This window comes from Littorina saxatilis, linkage group LG12 (assembly GCF_037325665.1).
Source record: "Littorina saxatilis isolate snail1 linkage group LG12, US_GU_Lsax_2.0, whole genome shotgun sequence".
Classification (NCBI taxonomy): Eukaryota; Metazoa; Mollusca; class Gastropoda; order Littorinimorpha; family Littorinidae; genus Littorina; species Littorina saxatilis.
Window position 1 is genome coordinate 7,737,564 of NC_090256.1, and position 22,569 is coordinate 7,760,132.

General features: G+C 41.3%; 2 protein-coding genes across 4 annotated transcripts in view; one reads left to right on the forward strand and one right to left on the reverse strand.

Annotated features, from left to right (window-relative positions):
* LOC138981173 (methylmalonyl-CoA mutase, mitochondrial-like) overlaps positions 1 to 10,243 on the forward strand; it is a 39,924-nt gene extending 29,681 nt beyond the window's left edge. Inside the window, exons 14-20 of one of the 2 annotated variants that reach the window (XM_070354005.1) lie at positions 2,436 to 2,561; positions 2,951 to 3,052; positions 5,176 to 5,316; positions 5,453 to 5,580; positions 8,497 to 8,585; positions 9,058 to 9,169; positions 9,367 to 10,243. In XM_070354005.1, coding sequence (XP_070210106.1) covers positions 2,436 to 2,561; positions 2,951 to 3,052; positions 5,176 to 5,316; positions 5,453 to 5,580; positions 8,497 to 8,585; positions 9,058 to 9,140 — 669 coding nt within the window. In that variant the 3' untranslated portion in view covers positions 9,141 to 9,169; positions 9,367 to 10,243. The remainder of the gene's footprint in view (positions 1 to 2,435; positions 2,562 to 2,950; positions 3,053 to 5,175; positions 5,317 to 5,452; positions 5,581 to 8,496; positions 8,586 to 9,057; positions 9,170 to 9,366) is intronic. The other variant, XM_070354006.1, reaches the window with a different exon arrangement.
* A 532-nt stretch (positions 10,244 to 10,775) lies between these two features.
* The window catches only part of LOC138981172 (DNA polymerase subunit gamma-1-like), a 36,583-nt gene continuing 24,789 nt past the window's right edge, over positions 10,776 to 22,569 (reverse strand). For both annotated transcript variants that reach the window (XM_070354004.1, XM_070354003.1), the window contains exons 14-22: positions 20,231 to 20,284; positions 19,726 to 19,843; positions 19,020 to 19,155; positions 16,854 to 16,960; positions 15,432 to 15,571; positions 14,402 to 14,543; positions 13,616 to 13,867; positions 12,610 to 12,727; positions 10,776 to 11,289 (exon numbers count right to left, since the gene is read on the reverse strand). In XM_070354004.1, the coding sequence (XP_070210105.1) occupies positions 11,219 to 11,289; positions 12,610 to 12,727; positions 13,616 to 13,867; positions 14,402 to 14,543; positions 15,432 to 15,571; positions 16,854 to 16,960; positions 19,020 to 19,155; positions 19,726 to 19,843; positions 20,231 to 20,284 (1,138 nt within the window). In that variant the 3' untranslated portion in view covers positions 10,776 to 11,218. The remainder of the gene's footprint in view (positions 11,290 to 12,609; positions 12,728 to 13,615; positions 13,868 to 14,401; positions 14,544 to 15,431; positions 15,572 to 16,853; positions 16,961 to 19,019; positions 19,156 to 19,725; positions 19,844 to 20,230; positions 20,285 to 22,569) is intronic.

Genomic DNA, 22,569 nt, shown 5'->3' on the forward strand with positions numbered 1-22,569 from the left:
TCTTAGTCTCTCTCTCTCTTTCTTAGACTCTCTCTCTCTCTCTTAGTCTCTCTCTCTCTCTTTCTTAGTCTCTCTCTCTCTCTCTTTGAAAGGTAGCGACGAAACAAAAGCCGTAAGTTTTGCTAAATATCTATTCCTGGCTTGGAAAGCGAGGCAGAAGAGACTTGATGTTTGATTCGTGACATGGAAAATGTACCTCTCGGTATTACCGTTACCAGAAAGTTTTCATGGTTGATACACTGTTTGTTACGATGTATATCTATATTGTGAGGTGACTATATTAGCAAGCAACTGCCAAAAATATTTAACACCATGTATATACATTTGATTCGATTACGTGAAATGCTGATTTTGTACATTTCCTCTTTTTTTTACCATTGTAAAAACCAAATCACTGGTTACACAATTAAACAATCCAATCCAATCCAATCTCTCTCTCTTAGTCTCTCTCTCTTTCTTAGTCTCTCTTTCTCTCTCTCTTTCTTAGTCTCTCTCTCTCTCTTTCTTAGTCTCTCTCTCTTTTTTAGTCTCTCTCTCTCTCTTTCTTAGTCTCTCTCTCTCTTTCTTAGTCTCTCTCTCTTTCTTAGTCTCTCTCTCTCTCTAGCTCTTTCTTAGTCTCTCTCTCTCTTTCTTAGTCTCTCTCTCTCTCTTTCTTAGTCTCTCTCTCTCTCTCTCTCTCTCTTAGTCTCTCTCTCTCTCTTTCTTAGTCTCTCTCTCTCTCTTTCTTAGTCTCTCTCTCTCTCTTTCTTAGTCTCTCTCTCTTTCTTAGTCTCTCTCTCTCTCTCTTTCTTAGTCTCTCTCTCTCTTTCTTAGTCTCTCTCTCTCTCTCTTTCTTAGTCTCTCTCTCTCTCTTAGTCTCTGTCTCTCTTTCTTAGTCTCTCTCTCTCTCTTTCTTAGTCTCTCTCTCTCTTTTAGTCTCTCTCTCTTTCTTAGTCTCTCTTTCTCTCCCTTAGTCTCTCTCTCTGTCTTTCTTAGTCTCTCTCTCTCTCTTTTAGTCTCTCTCTCTCTCTTTCTTAGTCTCTCTCTCTCTCTTTCTTAGTCTCTCTCTCTCTCTCTTAGTCTCTCTCTCTCTTTCTTAGTCTCTCTCTCTCTCTCTTAGTCTCTCTCTCTTTCTTAGTCTCTCTTTCTCTCTCTTAGTCTCTCTCTCTCTCTTTCTTAGTCTCTCTCTCTTTTTTAGTCTCTCTCTCTTTCTTAGTCTCTCTCTTTCTTAGTCTCTCTCTCTTTCTTAGTTTCTCTCTCTCTTTCTCAGTCTCTCTCTCTCTTTCTTTGTCTCTCTCTCTCTCTTTCTTAGTCTCTCTCTCTTTCTTAGTCTCCCTCTCTCTCTTTCTTAGTCTCTCTCTCTCTCTTTCTTAGTCTCTCTCTCTCTTTCTTAGTCTCTCTCTCTCTCTTTCTTAGTCTCTCTCTCTCTCTTTATTTGTCTCTCTCTCTCTTTATTTGTCTCTCTCTCTCTATCTTTCTTAGTCTCTCTCTCTCTTTCTTAGTATCTCTCTCTCTCTTTCTTAGTCTCTCTCTCTCTCTCTTTCTTAGTCTCTCTCTCTTTCTTAGTCTCTCTCTCTCTTTCTTAGTCTCTCTCTCTTTCTTAGTCTCTCTCTCTCTCTCTCTTTCTTAGTCTCTCTCTCTTTCTTAGTCTCTCTCTCTCTCTCTTTCTTAGTCTCCCTCTCTCTCTTTCTTAGTCTCTCTCTCTCTCTTAGACTCTCTCTCTCTCTTTCTTAGTCTCTCTCTCTCTCTTTCTTAGTCTCTCTCTCTCTCTTTCTTAGTCTCTCTCTCTTTCTTAGTCTCTCTGTCTCTCTTTCTTAGTCTCTCTCTCTCTCTCTCTCTTTCTTAGTCTCTCAGTCTCTCTCAGTCTCTCCCTCCCCCTCTCCCTCCCCCTCTCCCTCCCCCTCTCCCTCCCCTGCAAGAGGTCGGTGAAGGGAGAAACTCGATGCAACCACTGAAGTAGCGCTGTGGGTTTCCCTGAACCCAGCCCGTCGTTAGAGAAATAAACGATAAAAACCCTCTTTCAAATGTATGGGTTCAGACAAACCCGCATCGTCGTTAGAGGAATAAACGGTAAAAACCCTCTTTCAAATGTATGGGTTCAGACAAACCCGCATCGTCGGGACTGTGTAGTCAAAAGCGGCATCCGGCAAAGGTTAAAGTGGGGGATTGGTTGGGGATCTGAGTGAAAATCAAGAAAGAACGGAAAATGATGAAGCAATTAAGTCACAGAATTATGTTAGAGTGCTAGTGGTTTCATTAATGATTTGGCAAATCTGTCTTTTCTTTCTCTTTCTTTTTTTATCCGTCTTCTTTTCCCCCAACAAGCTACACAAACTGTTACGCACCCAATGCTAAAAAAACAGAACACATGTGGCACCTAGTGTGTACCCAAGGGTGAAGAATCTGTTGTCTTGCGTCTTATCTTATGTCTTACTCTGTCAAGTATATTTCTTCAGGTGCAAGCAGCCTTGCGGGCCATCACAGAGTGTTGCAAGTCGGGGGAAGGAAACTTGCTGGGTCTTAGCATTGATGCTGCTCGGGCACGTGCCTCTGTTGGAGAAATCACGGACGCCATGGAAGAGGTATGTTTGGCAAATATTTCTGAATTGATTTCATTTAGATTTACAGTGCAGGCAGTCTTTTGGGGAAATGTACTTTCTGAATTTGTTTATCAGATTACCCAAGTTTCGTTTTGGAGTTGGATGAGAGAAAAGCAAAACCGAGAATGATTGTAACCACTGACTTGTCAAAGTGAGTGGCTGCATGGGGCTTCAGAATTTAAGGTCATAGAGGCTACATGTATATATATGTGAGATGTTTTAATCTTCCTTCTTTGTTTCTCTCTTTCTTCATTCGTGTATGCATATATTCTTTTGTTTAACTTTTTTTTTCTTTATCAAAATATGAAATGCATCAAAATAGCACATGCAGCATTATCATCAATTAAATGATACAAAAATGTCTTTGACAGGTGTTTGGACGCCACACAGCCAGTGATCGCATGGTCAGCGGAGCTTACAAGTCTGAGTTTGGCATGGAGGAAGAGATCCAAGGGGTCATGACCAGGGTGGAGGTAATTTGTATGACTTCTTCTTCTTCTGCGTTCGTGGGCTGAAACTCCCACGTACACTCGTGTTTTTGCACGAGTGGAATTTTACGTGTATTAGGCACACAAAAAAAAAATAGTCTGTTTACGGTAACCCGACCGACCCTAATTGTTTCGCGCGACCCTAGACTTTTTTTTGGCATTTGGGGAAAAAAAAAAAAAAAAAGCAAAATAACGTAAAAATATGTTTTTTTGGAAAAGAAAAAAAAAATACCGACCTACCGACCCTATTTTTTGGGCCTATGTTACCGTAAACAGACCTCTTTTTTTTTTTACCTTACCGTTTTTACCCCGCCATTAACAACCTTGGCAGCCATACGCCACTTTCGGAGGAAGCATGCTGGGTCTTTTGATGCAGCACTTGTATTGGATTCTCAGCTCTACAGGGAGCCAATGAAGTTTCTTAAACAAGGGGGAACAGGACTGGGACCGAGGGGCTTTGCAGACAAGCTGGGCTGCAGAATTTTGAACGCGCTGCAAAGGATGGATGACAGATTGAGGACAGCCAATGAGAACAGAATTTCCGTAGTCTAATCGAGAAAGAATGTAGGAGGAAACAAGGGTCTTGGTGGCATCTTCGGTAAGGTATGGGCGGATAGAACCTATTCTCTTAAGCTCGATGTAAGCGGACTGACAGACTTTCATAACATGGTGTTTCATGTAGAGATCGCTATCAAGAAAGATGCCAAGATCACGGACGGAGTCTGAGAATTCAATAGTGGATATATTTGAGTTACAATGTAGGGTATATTTGTCGTTACAATGTAGGATATATTTAAGTTACAATGTAGGATATATTTCAGTTACAATGTAGGATATATTTCAGTTACAATGTAAGATATATTTCAGTTACAATGTAAGATATATTTGAGTTACAATGTAAGATATATTTGAGTTACAATGTAGGATATATTTGAGTTGTCAAATCAATTTGATATATTTGATATAATTTGATCAATCAGATATATTTCACATATTTGATCAATCAGATATATTTGAGTTACAATGTAAGATATACTTGAGTTGTCAAATCAAGGATTTGTTTTTGCGTTTTGCTTGTGTGCATGATCATTATTTTTAAATTATTTCATGACACTTTGAGTAAGACATACTGTTAAAGATAAGCAAAAAGGGTGCATGTGTGGTCAGTTTCCGGCATTGTGTGTGGTTTTGTGAGGCGGAATTTTGTTTTTGTTTGTTTGTTTAACAGAAAACCTTTCCTTAGAGGCCTCCTTAATTGAGCTCAAAGTTGATTTTGCAAAGTCTTTTTACTGAAAATTCAGTACCAAAGAGAGCTCTGTGTAATAATAATAATAAGAACATTTATATAGCGCTAAATCAAAAACTTTCGTTAAAAAGGCTTGCTCTAAGCGCTTGACATCTAAACTAAAACGTCATTCACACTCTTTACAATGATGTACAAGAACTTCATGTCACACTCTTTCATTCAGTATAGCACCATTCACACAGTTGTTATTCTGTACAAGACAATAAGTTAGTCTAACATTTAGAATGTTCATAAGATGAAAACAAGAGAAAACCAGACTGATTAAAACAACTGCTTAGTGCTAACAAAGCATGAATCTTAATGATAACGTAATACATGTTTAACTGTTAAGACCATAAAAAAACCTATATGCTAAAATAACTTCGAACTTTTAAGAACTTCTTATAAGATACACAGCACATCTAGATAAACACCAGAATGATAAAACAAAAGGCAACTCGTTAAAACTATTAAATGCATCAATGTCTAAAACACGAAAGACTCAAATATAAGATACACAATTCTCTAAAATTGTTTATTAAAACTGAAACCGACCTGCTCAAAGTAAACCATACCCACCCCCTCCCTACCCACCCCCAACCCTCCTCCTACACTAAATACTAATTATTTCTACTCTTAACTTCCCAACTACACGTGTAGAGGGATATACTAGACTTCGCAAAGTCAACTTCGCCAAATGAATATGCTTATGTCCAATTTATGATTATGTCCAATGTATGCTTTAATTGATGCTAAATTCCTTCCTGAATTTTTTTTTATTTTCTTGAGAACTAGTGTCATGATGACGTTCTTTTCTTTGCAGCAATTTGCGGAGCGTGAAGGTCGTCGCCCTAGGATACTGGTGGCCAAGGTCGGGCAGGATGGCCATGACCGTGGGGGCAAAGTCATTGCCACAGGCTTTGCTGACCTTGGCTTTGATGTTGACATTGGACCACTGTTTGCTGTAAGTTACCTTATAAATTCAGTCAGTTCTGATCTTTACGGCAATGACTCTTAGTTGAGGGTGGGATATACATGCAGTTTTGCAAGTTATGGTGCACTTTGTCCTGCATAAGAAAATATGTATACAATTCTTTCAGACCCCCAAGGAGGCTGCCCAGCAAGCCATAGACGCCGATGTGCACGTTGTGGGCGTGAGCTCCCTTGCAGCAGGGCACAAGACGCTCATTCCCATGCTGATTGAGGAGCTAAAGAATATGGGCCGACCGTAAGTACTTGCTTCATTTTAAATCCAATTGTGCTAACCAGATATGTCTGGTATTTTGCTGGTAAAAGTTTCTGATCCAGTTGATAGTTCATTATATCTTTTCCAGGACAGTTTTTATATGATTACTTGATTTGACCGGTTGACCATGCAGTTGTGAGAGCAAGGATTTTTTCTTTTCAAGACTTTATCGAGAAAAGTTGCTGGTGTGATCACGGTTTAGAAACAACTTCACGTTTCTGTCTGAATGCTTGAATGCTTAATCACTGAAAGCAAATAAAAGCAGAGATCTGCACTTTTTGATCCGTACAGTTATTTATCATTGTAGCCTTTTGCTTCATTTCTGTCCAAGAAGGCTGTTTTGCAGGTTATTTATGCTTCCATGTATGCATGCCATAGAAATATTCTCTACAAAGTTTTTTGAATACAGTAGTACTCCCCCTTAACGACCCCCCTGTTTACGATCAACCCCTTTTTACGACTGATTTTTCTACCATGGATGCGTTCTACCATATAATCAACTCAACTCAACTCAACTCAAATTTGATTGGCTTCAATTTTCATAGAAGAATAATGAACCCCCAGTGAACGACTCACCCCAAAACGCGACTTACGACCGAGCTTTTGGGGATGAATTACGACTTTCGCACATTTTCAATCGAGCAGACGAAAACACAACATGGCGGCTCTCGTGCAACTACCGCGAGAAAAAAAAAACCCACGAAATCTCGCGCGCGTGCGAGATCCTAATACATCCGGTTTTCCTCTGTATGCTATCTTGTCACGACGACTTGTTGACAAACGAAGATTCGCGAAAGAAAGAGAAAAGCGCCGACTCTTGAGTAGAGAGCTAATAAAATAATCGCTAATCGAGCGAAATGGCAATCCGTGGCGACTTCCTTAGGAGTCCGGAAGACGCAAATCCTGTGTATCGTCAATGATAAGGACTCGGTGTTATCAAGATGGCGAGAAGGATAGTGAAGCGAAAGTACGCAAAGAAAGGTGCTTGTACGAAAACCTCAACGATCGTGTATGGGACAAGTTTAGCGATGCAAGGCGAAGAGACATTCATGTGAGCGAAAAGATGATTCAGGAGAAAAGTCGTTATGCTTTCTATCGAGTTAGGACATTCGGATTTTACTGGTTGTGCCACAATGTCAAATGTGCTTCACTCAGCGGGGAGCGAGCATTACGCCATGAATAAATTTTCTTTGAAATTTGAGTTAAAGTTGTTCTGCTGTAATGTGTTTGGGTGTGTGGGTGTGTGTTGATATGACAGTAAACTGCAACTGTGTGTTTGTGTGTAAACATGACAGTACATAACAGTACGTACACTGCAACCAAATTCATGACCGCCCGGGCCAAAAACTCAAACCCCCATTTGAAGGACCCCCCCCCCCCCCCTTTTTTGACTCACATGCGAAGCAAAAGTGAGTCTATGTACTCACCCGAGTCGTCCGTCCGTCCGTCCGTCCGTCCGGCCGGCCGTCCGGAAAACTTTAACGTTGGATATTTCTTGGATACTATTCAGTCTATCAGTACCAAATTTGGCAAGATGGTGTATGATGACAAGGCCCCCAAAAACATACATAGCATCTTGACCTTGCTTCAAGGTCAAGGTCGCAGGGGCCATAAATGTTGTCTAAAAAACAGCTATTTTTCACATTTTCCCCATTTTCTCTGAAGTTTTTGAGATTGAATACCTCACCTATATATGATATATAGGGCAAAGTAAGCCCCATCTTTTGATACCAGTTTGGTTTACCTTGCTTCAAGGTCAAGGTCACAGGAGCTCTTCAAAGTTGGATTGTATACATATTTTGAAGTGACCTTGACCCTGAACTATGGAAGATAACTGTTTCAAACTTAAAAATTATGTGGGGCACATGTTATGCTTTCATCATGAGACACATTTGGTCACATATGATCAAGGTCAAGGTCACTTCGACCCTTATGAAATGTGACCAAAATAAGGTAGTGAACCACTAAAAGTGACCATATCTCATGGTAGAAAGGGCCAATAAGCACCATTGTACTTCCTATGTCTTGAATTAACAGCTTTGTGTTGCATGACCTTGGATGACCTTGACCTTGGGTAGGAAAAATGTTTAAAGCAGTTCTTAGTGTATGATGTCATTGCTAGGTTTAGTTATTTGAGGTCAAGCATGCGAGTCGTATGGGCTTTGCCCTTCTTGTTACTACCTAATTTTCAAGGTTTTTCCAAAGTCGTAAATTGGGGGTTCTACTGTATTGCTTTTTTAAGGGTGAAATTTAAAACTATAGTATGAAAGCAAACAGACTGAGAGTGAAATGTTTCCTGTTAGTCTGGTTAGATTCTGGACGAATAAATTATGTTAAACAAGTAATTGAACGAGTAGTTTCAGCAAGTCAGAAAATGCAAGATTTCAAGCTTGGGTAGCTGCCTTAATGTATCAATCAATCAATCAATCAATAGGAGGCTTATATCGCGCATATTCCGTGGGTACAGTTCTAGGCGCTCAGCAGTGATGCCGTGCGAGATGAAATTTTATACGGCCAGTAATTGCAGCCATTTCGGCGCATATTTACCTTTCACGGCCTATTATTCCAAGTCACACGGGTATAGGTAGACAATTATTAACTGTGCCAAAGCAATTTTGCCAGGAAAGACCCTTTTGTCAATCGTGGGATCTTTAACGTGCACACCCAATGTAGTGTACACGGGGGGGAGTTCGGACACCGAAGAGAGTCTGCACACAAAGTTGACTCTGAAATAAATTTCCGCCGAACCTGGGATCGAACTCACGCTGACAGCGGCCAACTGAATACAAATCCAGCGCGCTACCAACTGAGCTATATCCCCGCCCAATGTAGTCCTAGAACAATTTTGATGTTGGTTATTTGTGAAGCTTTTTTTTCTGAAAATGTATTTTTTCACAGGGACATCGTCGTTGTTGCTGGGGGAGTTATTCCCCCTCAGGATTACGATGAACTGTACGCTGGGGGTTGTGCAGCTATTTTTGGTCCAGGTGTGTGCGAAATTCTGTCATCATTTTGCCACGACATTGTTCACTTTGAATATTGTGCATAATTCCTGTGTGCGCTAAATTTAATCGTAATACAGGCAAAGTCTTGGTGAGATATTGGTGGAGAACTTGGCTTCAGGACTACCTATTTGTCAGGAGTCAGTTATTTTTGTTTAAATTTTGTGTGTGTAGTCTTTTAATGCCCATTGCAGATTGTTGTTTTGTTTTTTCTCTGGTTTACAAAAAAAGGAATGACTGGAAACTAATTGAAGTATAAAAATCTTAACATTGAATAATTGAAGCAAGATAGAAAGAAATGAAAAAAGAAAAAGATGATGATTTAATTGGCATGTTGGTATTTTATTTTTTTCTGTCGTTTCTGTCAACTATGCAAACTACACATAAAACCATATTGCTAGTGTCTGCATGTGTTAAAAACAAATATTAATATTATTTTGCTCTTTTGCCCTCACAGGCACCAGAATTCCTGATGCAGCTCTGAAGCTTTTGGCTGTGTTGGAGAATGGATCAGCAGACAAGAAACAAGAAGCTGCTTGAAGACAATGATTACAAAAATGTAAACACAGACACACTGTACACAGCCACACAGTACAGCCACACAGTACACAGTACACAGCCACACAGTACAGCCACACAGTACACAGCCACACAGTGCAGCCACACAGTACACAGCCACACAGTACATACACACAGTACATACACACAGTACATACACACAGTACATACACACAGTACATCCACACAGTACATCCACACAGTACATACACACAGTACACAGCCACACAGTACAGCCACACAGTTCTTCATCTGCATTTAACTGGTTGTGTCATTCTTGAAATCCTGACGACAGGTCAACGGACGTCCTACACACAAGGTCGCACACACCCACAGCTCCTTCAGACCTGGGATGAGCTGTTGAGCTGTTGATGATCAAGTCACCTGAGCTGCAGACCTATCTACAACTAGTGCCACTTACACACACACATGCACCCGCTCACACAGATTTATGTTTGAGTGACAACAGAAGATAGTCTACAAACTTGAACAGTATTCACGGTATGCACAGCGTACAACCAGGTAGACATGTGTAATATAAAGTGATGGACTCTTTGGGTGGAAGAGAGATGATAAAATGGAGTGATGGTGATGATTATTTAAAACGGTAGTTCTTTGTGGAGAAACCGTTTTGGAAGATACAGGGAAATTCCACTATATGTCGCGTTCCAATACATTGCCGTAAAAAAACCAGGACCAACCTCTTTCCGATGCCAGCAAGAAAACAAAAAAGAAAAATTTTGTTTTTCTTTTACTTCGTCTACTGTCTGGTTTCACCTCTGAACTAGAACTCTCTTGGACTTGTACAGAATGTGACAAACTACATGTACTATGGTTGAGGATTTTGTAAATATTTGCTGGCTGTAGAGGCTAAACTGTACATCTAGATTGTTCATGCACATATTATATAGATTTTAAGTAAGTAATCTGAGTGTGGCGTTTGTTAAGAGAGTTTAACCGTCCGAAGAATTGTACGGTTTCCTCTATTCAAACTATCACACATTGACTAAGTTTTATTTACAATTACACTGAGTGTGGTGCCATGTAATATATTTTCCAGAGAGATTAAAAGCTGTTTGGGGAAATTGGTGTTAAAGGCGTTTTATGTTTTCATGTGTCAAGCAAAGATCTTTTGCTTGCGCACACAACACGCACACAACACGCACACAACACGCACAAACACACATGATATCTCTCTCTATGCTGGGTTAGTTTGCTTGTATTTTCTAATGTCCTGATTTTGTATATCGTGAGTGTGTGTGTGTGAGGTGTTTATTGGAATTGTAAAGCGCTTGGAGCTGTGAATGGGGACTTGCGCTATAGAAAAGTGATTTATTATTATTGTTATCAAAGCACCAGACGATCCAACCAATCAAGCCATTAACAGACAAATCAACAAACATGTTACTGTATCGTCATCTCATCTACTTGCATTCATACTGACATTTGCAACCAACAACAAACAGAATGAAAAGGGCAATGAAGCTGTTACACTTTCACAAAAATCTTGCACAGCCATACAAAGTAATCATGTGACATGAAAAGTATGAGATTTTTTACTGCACAGGAAAAAAGTTTCATTTGCAAGTGTACATACACACGCAAGCCCCCCCCCCCCCCCCCCCTCTCTCTCTCTCATTCTCTCTCTCTCTCATTCTCTCTTTCTCTCTCTCATTCTCTCTCTCTCACATGAACTCTCTCTCTCTCTCTCTCTTGTTATTAGTTGTTTTGGATGTTTATATGCAATGCATTATTGCAACTATGCTGCAATTTCCACCCTATATTGTTTTTCCCATTTTTGAATATGAACCATAACCCCTTTCTTATTACTATTTACATTGTGTACGTCTGTAAGTAACAATAACCTTGTCAATTTTACTATCTATATTATGTGCGTCTGTATTAAGTGTTTGTATAAGGGACAGGTTGTAAGATTAGGCTTTGCCTAAAACCTCTATCCTTTGGTAATAAAGTTCAGTTTCAGTTTCAGTTTCAGTTTCAGTTTCAGTTTCTCTCTCTCTTTAGCTCTCTTTCATAGTGAAACCACGTCTGTTTCACAATTACGTTTTTTTGGCCTTGGTCAGTTTTCCACCGGTTCTCTTGATCACTTCATGGATGTTGAGAGCTTCTCCTAGAAAGGGGAAATTAAAATACATCCATCAAATTAAAAATGTTTGTGAAACGTAAAACTGTAGGATTAGGTTTACCTGTTCAAATAATGGCTTTTACCCCCCAACACACTTCATTACTTGAGAGACAAGGTTGATAACAAGTTTTGATTCAACCCAAAGGAAAATTTGCCCAGGACAGGATACATACATACTCTACAGCGAATTACTGATATAACGAACTAAAATGTATCTCCCTTGAGATTCATTGTACCCGGACTCCACTGTATAAAATATTTAGTGACACACCGATTAAAGATACTTTGCTTCCTGTATTGCTTCCTGTGTAAACCATATCATGTACACTTCCACAAAAGTGACCCTCCACCACGAAATGAGTCGCATGTCAACTCGCGCGGTTCTGCGCTAGGCTTAATTTGTTAATATAAGTCCGGGGAGTGTCTGGTAACAGTGTGAGGGTCACCTTAGTCACAGGCTTTTAACTCAAACAGTTTTTGCTCTTTTCTAAAACGGTTTTCACCACTGGATAGAGCATAAAAAAACCTTCAGGAAAACGTAAAAATATGAAAATCATGCAAAGGTGACATGCGACTCATTCCGTGGTGGAGGGTCACAAATGTGTCCAAAATGGAATCAGTCTCCCTCCACTTGGACATAATACAAAAACTCACCCCAGCCTGGCTGCTTTTTGCTCAGAGCAGGATTTTTTGTTTTGCTGAATTGCTTTTGCAGACTAACATAGGAGTTTGTTACAAAATTAAGTCAGTAAAAAATTCCCACTCAGCACAGAATGCATTCAAGATGCTGATTATCGGAACAGTGGAACTCCCCTTTTATAACCTCAAAAGTCTCAGAAATTCTGGTCTTAAAAAGTCTGAGGTGGTCTTGAAATTGGGTTAATTTACAGAAGGATATGAACAGAAAGTCTGAAGGAGGTCTAGTGCAATCTTTACACAAGGATATGAACAGAAAGTCTGAAGGAGGTCTAGTGCAATCTTTACACAAGGATATGAACAGAAAGTCTGAAGGAGGTCTAGTGCAATCTTTACACAAGGATATGAACAGAAAGTCTGAAGGAGGTCTAGTGCAATCTTTACACACAGACACACACGCGCACACATAGACACACTTATAAACTGTCATTGATTCCCCTCTAACTACATCAGCATATCATTATGCATGGCAAAGCTCATCTACATGAGTCCAAGCGGTAGAACACTATGGTCTTGAGTTAAAAATCAGGCCGTATCATCAGGCCCAAGATGATCTACAAGGGAAGGAGGATATCTTTGATATGTTACTGCCCCCATCAGAGTGCTCACCCTGTGGAGTGCTGTAGCCCTGTGCCAGCCCGTGTGGGTTTGACGGCGTACGGCAGTCCAGGTTCACCTCTTTGCGCAGACAGGTGTCAACGTCCACAGCACTGAAGAAGGCCACAGACTGCAAACCACAGAAAGTCAACCGAACCTAAAGTTTAGTTAGCATCTTAAACAAAAAACAAATCTCCTGGCACCTGAGAGAATAACAAGCATTAAAATGAAAAAGCACTTTTCATCCTCATTTTCATAGTGTGGAGACTGGTTCCGCACAACTCTCGTTTACTTTATTGCACATGCCGCATGCATTTAGAGGGCTTACTTCCCTTTGTTTCTCACAACTTCAAGTTACTATACAGGCAGCACACAAAGCCAACACTTACTTTTAAGCAGTTGTACAGAAAACTTGTATCTCTGTGCCACTCTCTACAGTACAACTGCTGGTAAGTTGAGTGTCAGGGTTGGCACAGCCGTGTCAAACAAATTATGCCAGACAAGCAGTTTTGCCATGGCGTAATGTGGTGAAATTGTGCTCATATGCAAGCGATTGCCTGAAACAAACCCTAACAAAACTCTGCCTGAAGAGGCACTGCTGCCTGCCAGTGTTAGGTTGAATATTGCTGGTCAAGAGTAGTGCTCTTTACTGCAGCACACAATGTTTAGTATTGCTTTAAAATTTTTTTAAAAAAACAACCTATACTGGACGAATATAATGGCCCAAAAATATCGGTCCCATTTTTCTTTTGTTTTTGTCAGAGGCCTGTGAGTAATACTGTCTGTTACTTCAGGTAACTCGAGAGAGAAAAAAGTTTTTAAAGCGCGTCTTTATGTTATTTTTTAAGGCACATCCTTTATTAAAAGATTAAAAAGCAATACGATCCAAAAACACACACAACACCTTTCGAAACTACTACCATCTGGTCTAAGTGTAACATAGCAAAACCTACTGTATTCCTGCTTTCACTGCCCCCTGTACCTACAGTTTACACCTGCACTGTATTCTGTAATCTACCTGTGGCAAGTCAGCCATGCCCAGCCGCTCCGCGAAGATGGCGCGAGTGAGTAGGTTGGTGATGTGTAGAGCCAGTGCCGTGCGGTAACGGTCAGGGGAGGTAACCAGGTAGCGCACCTCGTCGTGGATGCTGATGCAGAACCTGGCCTGGATGTTGTAGGTGTCGATCAGCCAGCGCATGCTGACCAGCATGAGGTGAAGGTAGTCCACAGCTGAGCTCTGCACCACCCAGTTCACTCGGCTCGTCAGGAACTTTAGTGGAGGAGTTGAAAAAAAGTGTTGCAGTGTTGTGGGTTCAAACCAATGACGGACACAAACAGAGCATGTGCGCAGTTGGTCCTGTTTTGCAAGTGCAAACACTCATCCAGATATACACTGATATGGAGACACACACACACACAGACACACACACACACACACACAGACACACACACACACAGACAAACACACAGACACACTAACTGAGAGGAATTCCTCTGCCATCATACCACTGCTTCTAATCTGAAGACTTGAGTACGAAGAGTATATTAAGCTGAAATCTTACCATACAGAAACTTTATTTTTTATGACGGCAAAGAAATATTAAAAAAACAAAATAGAAATACCATGTGGTAAATTATCATCATAAGGAGAAAAAATGGCAATTTCACAGATTATTTCTTGTCAGGTTTGTCATCACCCTAAATAAGCGTCAAAATGTTCACTCTCCTTTTAATATGAGACCTTGCTTCTTTGGGGCTGAATCAACATATTGACAAAATATCAATCAAAGGGTTAAAGACTCACATCATCCAAGACATATCTTGGCTCCAAGGCCTTGCTGATGCGACAACCCAGGACAGGTGTGGTGGGTTTCTCTGAGTTGGCGATTTTCTCCAGAGCGTTGAACATGAAGCTTTCACTTCCCCCTGTCCACTGGCCCTCACGACTGCAGATGTGGAAAAGTCATACAGTTAAAAACAATTACAATTGTTGGTGTTATTAGGAACCATAATCAAAATACTTAGATATAATGCTTTCCTTAATTGTGCCTCAAGTTGACTTCTCCAAGAATTTGCCCAGTTAATATCAGGCTTAACACACAATAGGTACAACACAAATTGTTATTCAATCAAGTTGGGTTTAGAATGAAACAGATTCTGTGATTGGTCAGATCACCGGTGTTCAAGTTTGATGAACACCAGAAATCTTCTCATTTAACACCAGGTAGTGATCGAGGCGCATTAACCCTTACACTGGTGCAATTCTGTAACGCATGTTACAAAGCCACTGGTGAATTAACCCTTACACTGGTGCAATTCTGTAACACATGTTACATAGCCACTTGTGAATTAACCCTTACACTGGTGCAATTCTGTAACACATGTTACATAGCCACTGGTGAATTAACCCTTACACTGGTGCAATTCTATAACACATGTTACATAGCCACTTGTGAATTAACCCTTACACTGGTGCAATTCTGTAACACATGTTACATAGCCACTGGTGAATTAACAGAGAGAAAAATAAAGAAAAACGGTCATATAGGTTTTCGCATCCATGGGAGGTAATCGGAACCGACCTAACAGACTGAGCCAGTAGCGCGACATATGTCGTGACAACCAGGTAACAGTATACGTAAAGGTCGCGACAACCAGCCTAAGGGTTAAAATACTCTCAACTAGTCTCCGTTAGCTGTGAGAGTCAGGAAGAATACTCTTACCCTAAGTCAAGTCCACACAGACCTGTGCTGCTTTGTTTGATCGTTTACACAAGAAGAAATTAAGGTACCTTTGAAGGGTACAAATATCTCGTCAAATGTACAAAAACTGACTTGCGTTCCCCTTTGGTCTTTTTGAACATGTCACGTGCTGTAGTGCGCGCCTGGTGCGGAGCTGTGCTGGGGTTGAACTGCATCAACAGTTGTTCCGCAAACGCCTGACCAGCTCCGTAGATACGACCATAGTTGAGCACCTGAATGAACAAGAACATGAACCATGATACACTGGAACCCCCTATTAAGACCCTACATTTTAACACTCCCTTCCTTTTAAGACCTGCTTTTCTCAGACTTTCTGTTCATAACCTGTGTAAATTAACCCCCCATTTTAAGACCAAGGCCTAGCATTGGAAAAGTGAGTTCAGCTTACAAAGGCGGGGGTCTGGGGGCCACAGGAGGCCCCCAGTGGGGTGGTGGGGGTTCGGGGGGCTTGAAGATTTTTTTGGAGATTTTTTTACCTAAAATGACCCCCCCCCCCCCCCCCCCCCCCCCAAAGAAGATTGAGCAACTAAATTATGCCTTCACCAACAAGCAAAACACAGACAGAAAACAAGAAAACTGACAATCTTGTGTTATTTGGCCTAAAACTGCCATTCCCACCTATTCCAGGAATACCTCGATTCTTTGTCACTGAATGGCTGACCACGTTCAACAATGTCGCTTCGAGACGTTGTTTCAAGTCTAGAGCCACAAAACACCGGCACAAAGCATGCTCGCGCGATGCCAGAGGAAGTGCATGCTCAAGCAAACTGTCAAACCGATTGAGAATTGAACCGAACGGCGCACAAAACGAAAGCTGGGACTGTTTGGGTTTACCGTTTGGGAATACGTAACAGGTTTTTGCATTTCGGCGTACACCAAATCGAGTTCCGCGTATTGGAGATGTTATTTGGGCGTAAAGTAGGCCGAACGGCTTACAATGCTCGGCGCTGTAAGACCACCTCCAGTTTAAGGCCTCATTTTCTGATTTTTGAAGGTCTTAAAAGGGGGTTCCACTGTTGTCTTGTTCTTCTTTTGCATTCATGGACCTTTTCACCAGTGGATTTTTACGTGCATGACCATTTTCACCCCAAAATTTAGGCAGCCATACGTCGCTTTCGAAGGAATAAACAATGATTTTATTTACACACTCAGGCCATAGCCTAGTTTAATGCATGTGGTGGTTGGAAATTGTGTCAAAAATCAAAAGAATGCTCCCATTTTTGAAGGGCTTCACCTTCTTGATCCCAAAAGTGTCGCTGTCCCTTGACCCTACTGAGAACTTGGTCCCCTGGAGCCCCGGCTTGTGTCTCTCGTGATTTTCTACATGTATATTTATTTTCTCAACTTTCCTCCATGTAAACATGCAAGCATGTTTGTGGCGTGACTCTTTTCTGTACCTCTAACTTGTGATAATCTTCACAGCTTTGCAGCAATCATATGAAAGGCCATTAATATGTCACAGTCTTGCAAATGTAGAAACCCTAGCTAACTGACCTTGGCGTGGTCTCGGCTGACCTTGGCCAGCTCGGCAGTCTTGCTGTGAAGGTCAGTCTTGTCAGCTTTGTTGCCCTGCAGTGTCATCCAGCCAAGTGCAGTGCAACCTGAAACAACACTCAAGTTACACCAACATTTTCACCAACCCCTTAGGTTTTGCATCTGACAGTTTTCTCATCAAAATAGAGGCTACGGTCAAACCAATCTATAACGATCACCTAAGGTACTTCTTCTTCTTCTTCTTCGTTCGTGGGCTGAAACTCCCACGTACACTCGTGTTTTTTGCACGAGTGGAATTTTACGTGTATGACTGTTTTTTACCCCGCCATTTAGGCAGCCATACACCGTTTTCGGAGGAAGCATGCTGGGTATTTTCGTGTTTCTATAACCCACTGAACTCTGACATGGATTACAGGATCTTTTTCGTGCGCACTTGGTCTTGTGCTTGCGTGTACACACGGGGGTGTTCGGACACCGAGGAGAGTCTGCACACAAAGTTGACTCTGAGAAATAAATCTCTCGCCGAACGTGGGGACGAACTCACGCTGACAGCGGTCAACTGGATACAAATCCAGCGCGCCGACTGAGCTACATCCCCGCCCACCTAAGGTACTGACCAAATGGAAAGATAAATTGCATAGAAGCAAAATTTGTATGAGATATTTGCGATGGTCGTCGTGGGTAGGTGGTCACTTTCAAGAGGTGGTCTCAAATGTAATGACTATGTCATTACACACTATTCTAGCCTTGTTTACTCCAGTTCAGTGGGATGTGATCTGCTTGGCATTGAGTTAATATCAGTTCACAAAACCCTTTGTGCAGTCACTAGTAAAGCGATACGGTTGGAACGGATTTGCTTCACAAACATTTGCGAGGAAGTTATAAATAGCAGCGCTTTCTCTGAAGTGTTTTGACCCAAATAAGAAATCAGAACAGTAAAACCTAACTTAAAGGCACAGTAAGCCTCCCGTAAACCATCACAGATACGGTCAGGCTTTTACACACAGTACAAACACCCTTTCATTCAAACACTCACCGATTGAGAACATCCTAGGTGCCCTCCGTAAAGAGCGAACAATTTTCAAAGAATTTATTTTTGCGTGGTTTATCTTACCCCTGAGCCATCGTGAACCCGTGTGATCCAGTTTCCCTTTTTCACAATGTAGTCGTCAGTTAGTTATTTGAATGCGACTCGATGTGAGCTTATTTACAATAGCACGTTTTTATGCACGAAACAAACGGCTGTGGTTCATAAGAACTCTAGCGATGGCTTTTGACTGTTGAGAGGAACGGCGATATGCATGATAAACCGTCGTCTGCTACGACCCTTGCGTGACCCTGCTTCCGGGTTTTTCTTTTTTCAAACTTTCACAACTTCGAATTGTACTGATCTTGTCTTGATGAAAAAAGAATTCTTTTATGATTAAAGAATGTTTGTGCAACAAGCTGTCAATTTATTATTTAGATTTTAAAAGTTAGGTCTAGCGCAAAAACACACCACGGTCCAAAAACATTTTGATAATCATCGATTCACGGCTATCGCCAGTTTACATCGATAGAATAAGACCCGAAGGGAAGTAACTCATGTTTGACCTGAGTTCAGGATGGGTCCAAAAAGTGTCCAAGACAATCTGCAAAATTAATTCTTTAAAAATTGCTCGCTCTTTACATAGGGCACCTAGAATGTTCCCGTTTGGTGAGCGTTCAAATGGAAGGGTGTTTGTACTGTGTGTAAAAGCTTGACAGTATCTGTGATGGTTTACGGGAGGCTTACTGTCCGGGCGTGATTTCCGGTATCATAACAGCCGTCCAGCACCAAAACGAGGCGCCATTGTTGTAGAAGACCAAGTCCACAAAAATAAATTCTTTGAAAATTTCTCACGCTCGACAGAAAGCAGCCAGGATGTTCCCGTTCGGTGAGCGTTCAAATGGAAATATGCTTGTACTGTATGTAGACGCTCGGGGAGCTCTGTGATGGTTTACGGGAGGCTTACTGTGCCTTTAATAATAGCAACCTCCTATACAAAACAACACATCTGTGTATTACAACCACATCTGTATATATTAAGTGACTGCTTTCACTAGCACATACGCATCCATCAGTCGCTCACATAGGCTTTTCTTTAACATCTAATTTCACAGCACTGTGAAGAACAGGCGCCTTACCATGTATCTTCTTGAAGTGAGCATCTCCAAGAATGGCAGCAATCCACAGTTCCTGAGAGTCGACATCTGCCCCGACAAAGTGGTAACCTGGCGGCGTGTGAACCATGGCCTTCAGTTCACTGCCGATACGATCAGGCTGAAAACAGTAAAAGGCTTAGAGTGATATAGTCCGCAAGTTGGTAACGACTAACTAGAATGAAATGTTTGACATTAAAACTAACACATCTTCATGTTAACTGGGTAACATTAAAGTGGTACTTCCCATCAATCAGATACCACAATTATTTTCAAATACTTAGATTTGAAGTAATTAATATACCATGAGACTGAGAAACGTAATTTGAAACCACAAAAAACAACTGTTCCATATTAGAGCTTGTCCAGAGACTATAGCTCTTTTTTTGCGCCACTTATGAAAGAAAAAGCATGTAATTCAAACACTTTAAAAGTGTAAAACTTGCAGAATTAAAACAAAGGAAATTGGTTTATTCAACACTGTGTCTGTGGTGCCCGCTGTTATTTGTCCAAAAGAGGCTTTTCAATTTATTTGATGTTTATCTTGGCTCACTTGTATATCAAGTTTCTCATAAATGTTCCGTTCAGTATTTTATTCCCGTTTCAATCATTAACATATCTGTTCCATTCATAAGTCAATCTTGTTTCTTTAGTGAGAAAGAGGAAATTAAAAATCAAAATGTTCACTGACATATGCGTTACTAGCGGTGAGCCAGGTGGGTTCCACAGCACGGCGTGTGATGGTTCCTGCCACAGCGATGCGAGGAACAATGGCACCATACTGGCCATACTCTTCAAAGTCTTGTTGCCTGGGAAACAGAGCAGAATAAAATTACAGCAGAACCTTTTAAGACCCACCCACACACCAATGTTAGGTTAATCCCCCTTGTAAGATCTTGCTGTATCAGATTTTCTGTTCATAGCGTCCGTAAATGTACCTACATTTTAACTCTTGCCATTTTCAGGCCAAATTTTCTCAGATGTTTGACGATCTTTATATTTTTCATTTAAGTGTCCATAAATCCTGACCATGTCAGGAAACTTCATAACAGCTGACAGAAAAATGTAAGCCTGTAAATTGAGATCTACACAAACAACAGGCAGAGTCCACGCAGAAAAAAATAAACGGGTGAAAAATGAAGTGGCTGTATTTTTGTATGTGTGTGTAAACTGATGTCATTCTGGTTCTCACTCACTTTGTGACATACTTTGGTAGTTCTGCTTTCTTCATCCAAGACACCATTTGTCCTCTGAAACATAAATCCCAAATACAGTGGAGTCCGGGGACAACGAATCTCAAGGGAGATACATTTTAGTTTGTTATATCAGCAATTCGCTGTAGAGTTTTCAACCCTAAATGGCCTTAAGACAAATTTTCCCACTCACCTTCAAATGATTGTCACATCGATCTTTCCTTGGAGAGTACAATCTCTGCATGTTTTCAACAGCTTCATAATATAATCCATAGAGAGAGGCATAGTTCAAATGTTCACTTTACAGGGGTGTCGTTTGGGTCGGCCCTTCGGCCAATCGCTGATTTCGTTTTACTTTGGCCGAAACTTTCATGTCCCTATCGGCCAAATGTCCAAAGAGTATTCGCCAGAATCGGCCAACGTTTGTCCAGTTGTTTTTATTGGTCAGGCTTTGATTGCTAAAACTGCTGCCGATGTACTAAGTCAACTGACTGACGTATATTTTCTTCGCGAATACCAAAAACGAAACATCAATGTTTTGAACGGAGGCCATTGACGAAAATATAGATGCCAGAGTGGTTTCCCTTGGACAAGGGAAACCACACTCTTAGCGTTTGCGTCCGCCAGTTCGCGATAGTTTATCAGTCAGTCAGTGCTTTCGATTTGGATTTAAACATTATGTCGCAAAAAGAAAAAAAAGTAAATTGGCCAAGGTTTGCTACCCTTCGCCAAGGTAAGTGATTCCCGCTGTTTGTTCAGAGTTCGCTCATCACGCGATGTGCACTTGTGTTTGTGTATTTTTGTCTTTGGAGACAATTATTGACATCAGTTCGTTGTAGCCTTGTGACTTTTAGAGACAAAATGGCTCTGGGGCGATGAAAACGTGTTTGTTAAAATAGGGGTTCGTTATGCAAATGAGTTCAAAAGGTTCGATGTAGCCGGAAAGTAACAAGTAAGAAATAGAAGGCTGTCTGCCGGGAAATCAAGAGGGATTTCTTTATACCCGGGTTCGTTATAGCTGGATTCCACTGTAGACAGGAATGCACAAGGCCTTATACATGTTCATGGATTAATGAGTGCAAATGCACGCACCTATGGCACTATAAATATGAAATAACTTTCAGAAAACTAAAGACTGGGAACAGAACAGTGTCTATACAGTGGCACCTGTGGTGCAAGACACCTGAGACGATAGGGCATCTTCCAATAAATAAAGGGCACCTTTTGTGGTCCAATTGCCTTCCAACATGACTAAAAATGACAGGCTAACAACAAATTTTACAATGAAGGGTCAACATTTACTGCTTGTCCAAAGAGTGTCTATTCATTGCGGGTTTTTGGTTTGTTTGTTTGCTTAACGCCCAGCCGACCACGAAGGGCCATATCAGGGCGGTGCTGCTTTGACATTTAACGTGCGCCACACACAAGACAGAAGTCGCAGCACAGGCTTCATGTCTCACCCAGTCACATTATTCTGACACTGGACCAACCAGTCCTAGCACTAACCCCATAATGCCAGACGCCAGGCGGAGCAGCCACTAGATTGCCAATTTTAAAGTCTTAGGTATGACCCGGCCGGGGTTCGAACCCACGACCTCCCGAACACGGGGCGGACGCCTTACCACTAGGCCAACCGTGCCGGTTTCATTGCGAGTACCACTCTACTGACGATGAAGATCAAATAATAATGTTGATAAGAGTAAAGAGTACAGAACACTGAAGCACAAAGCGGAGAAGACTGCAATCGAGGCACAACGCTGACAAGACTGAAGACTAAGACAACAGGAAAAGACTGGAGATGATACTGGCAAACCTGCCCGGCCACCACCTCTCAATATTGACCACCTGCGCACAACGACCGCCCGAAAGGATCCCTGGCAAAGTTTTTGCTATATAACCAATCAATCAATATGAGGCTTATATCGCGCGTATTCTGTGGGCACAGGGATTTATTTATTTTTTTTAAATATTTTTTTATGCAATTTATATCGCGCACATATTCAAGGCGCAGGGATTTATTTATGCCGTGTGAGATGGAATTTTTTTACACAATACATCACGCATTCACATCGGCCAGCAGATCGCAACCATTTCGGTGCATATCCTACTTTTAAACGGCCTATTATTCCAAGTCACACGGGTATTTTGGTGGACATTTTTATCTATGCCTATACAATTTTGCCAGGAAAGACCCTTTTGTCAATCGTGGGATCTTTAACGTGCACACCCCAATGTAGTGTACAACGAAGGGACCTCGGTTTTTCGTCTCATCCGAAAGACTAGCACTTGAACCCACCACCTTGGTTAGGAAAGGGGGGAGAAAATTGCTAACGCCCTGACCC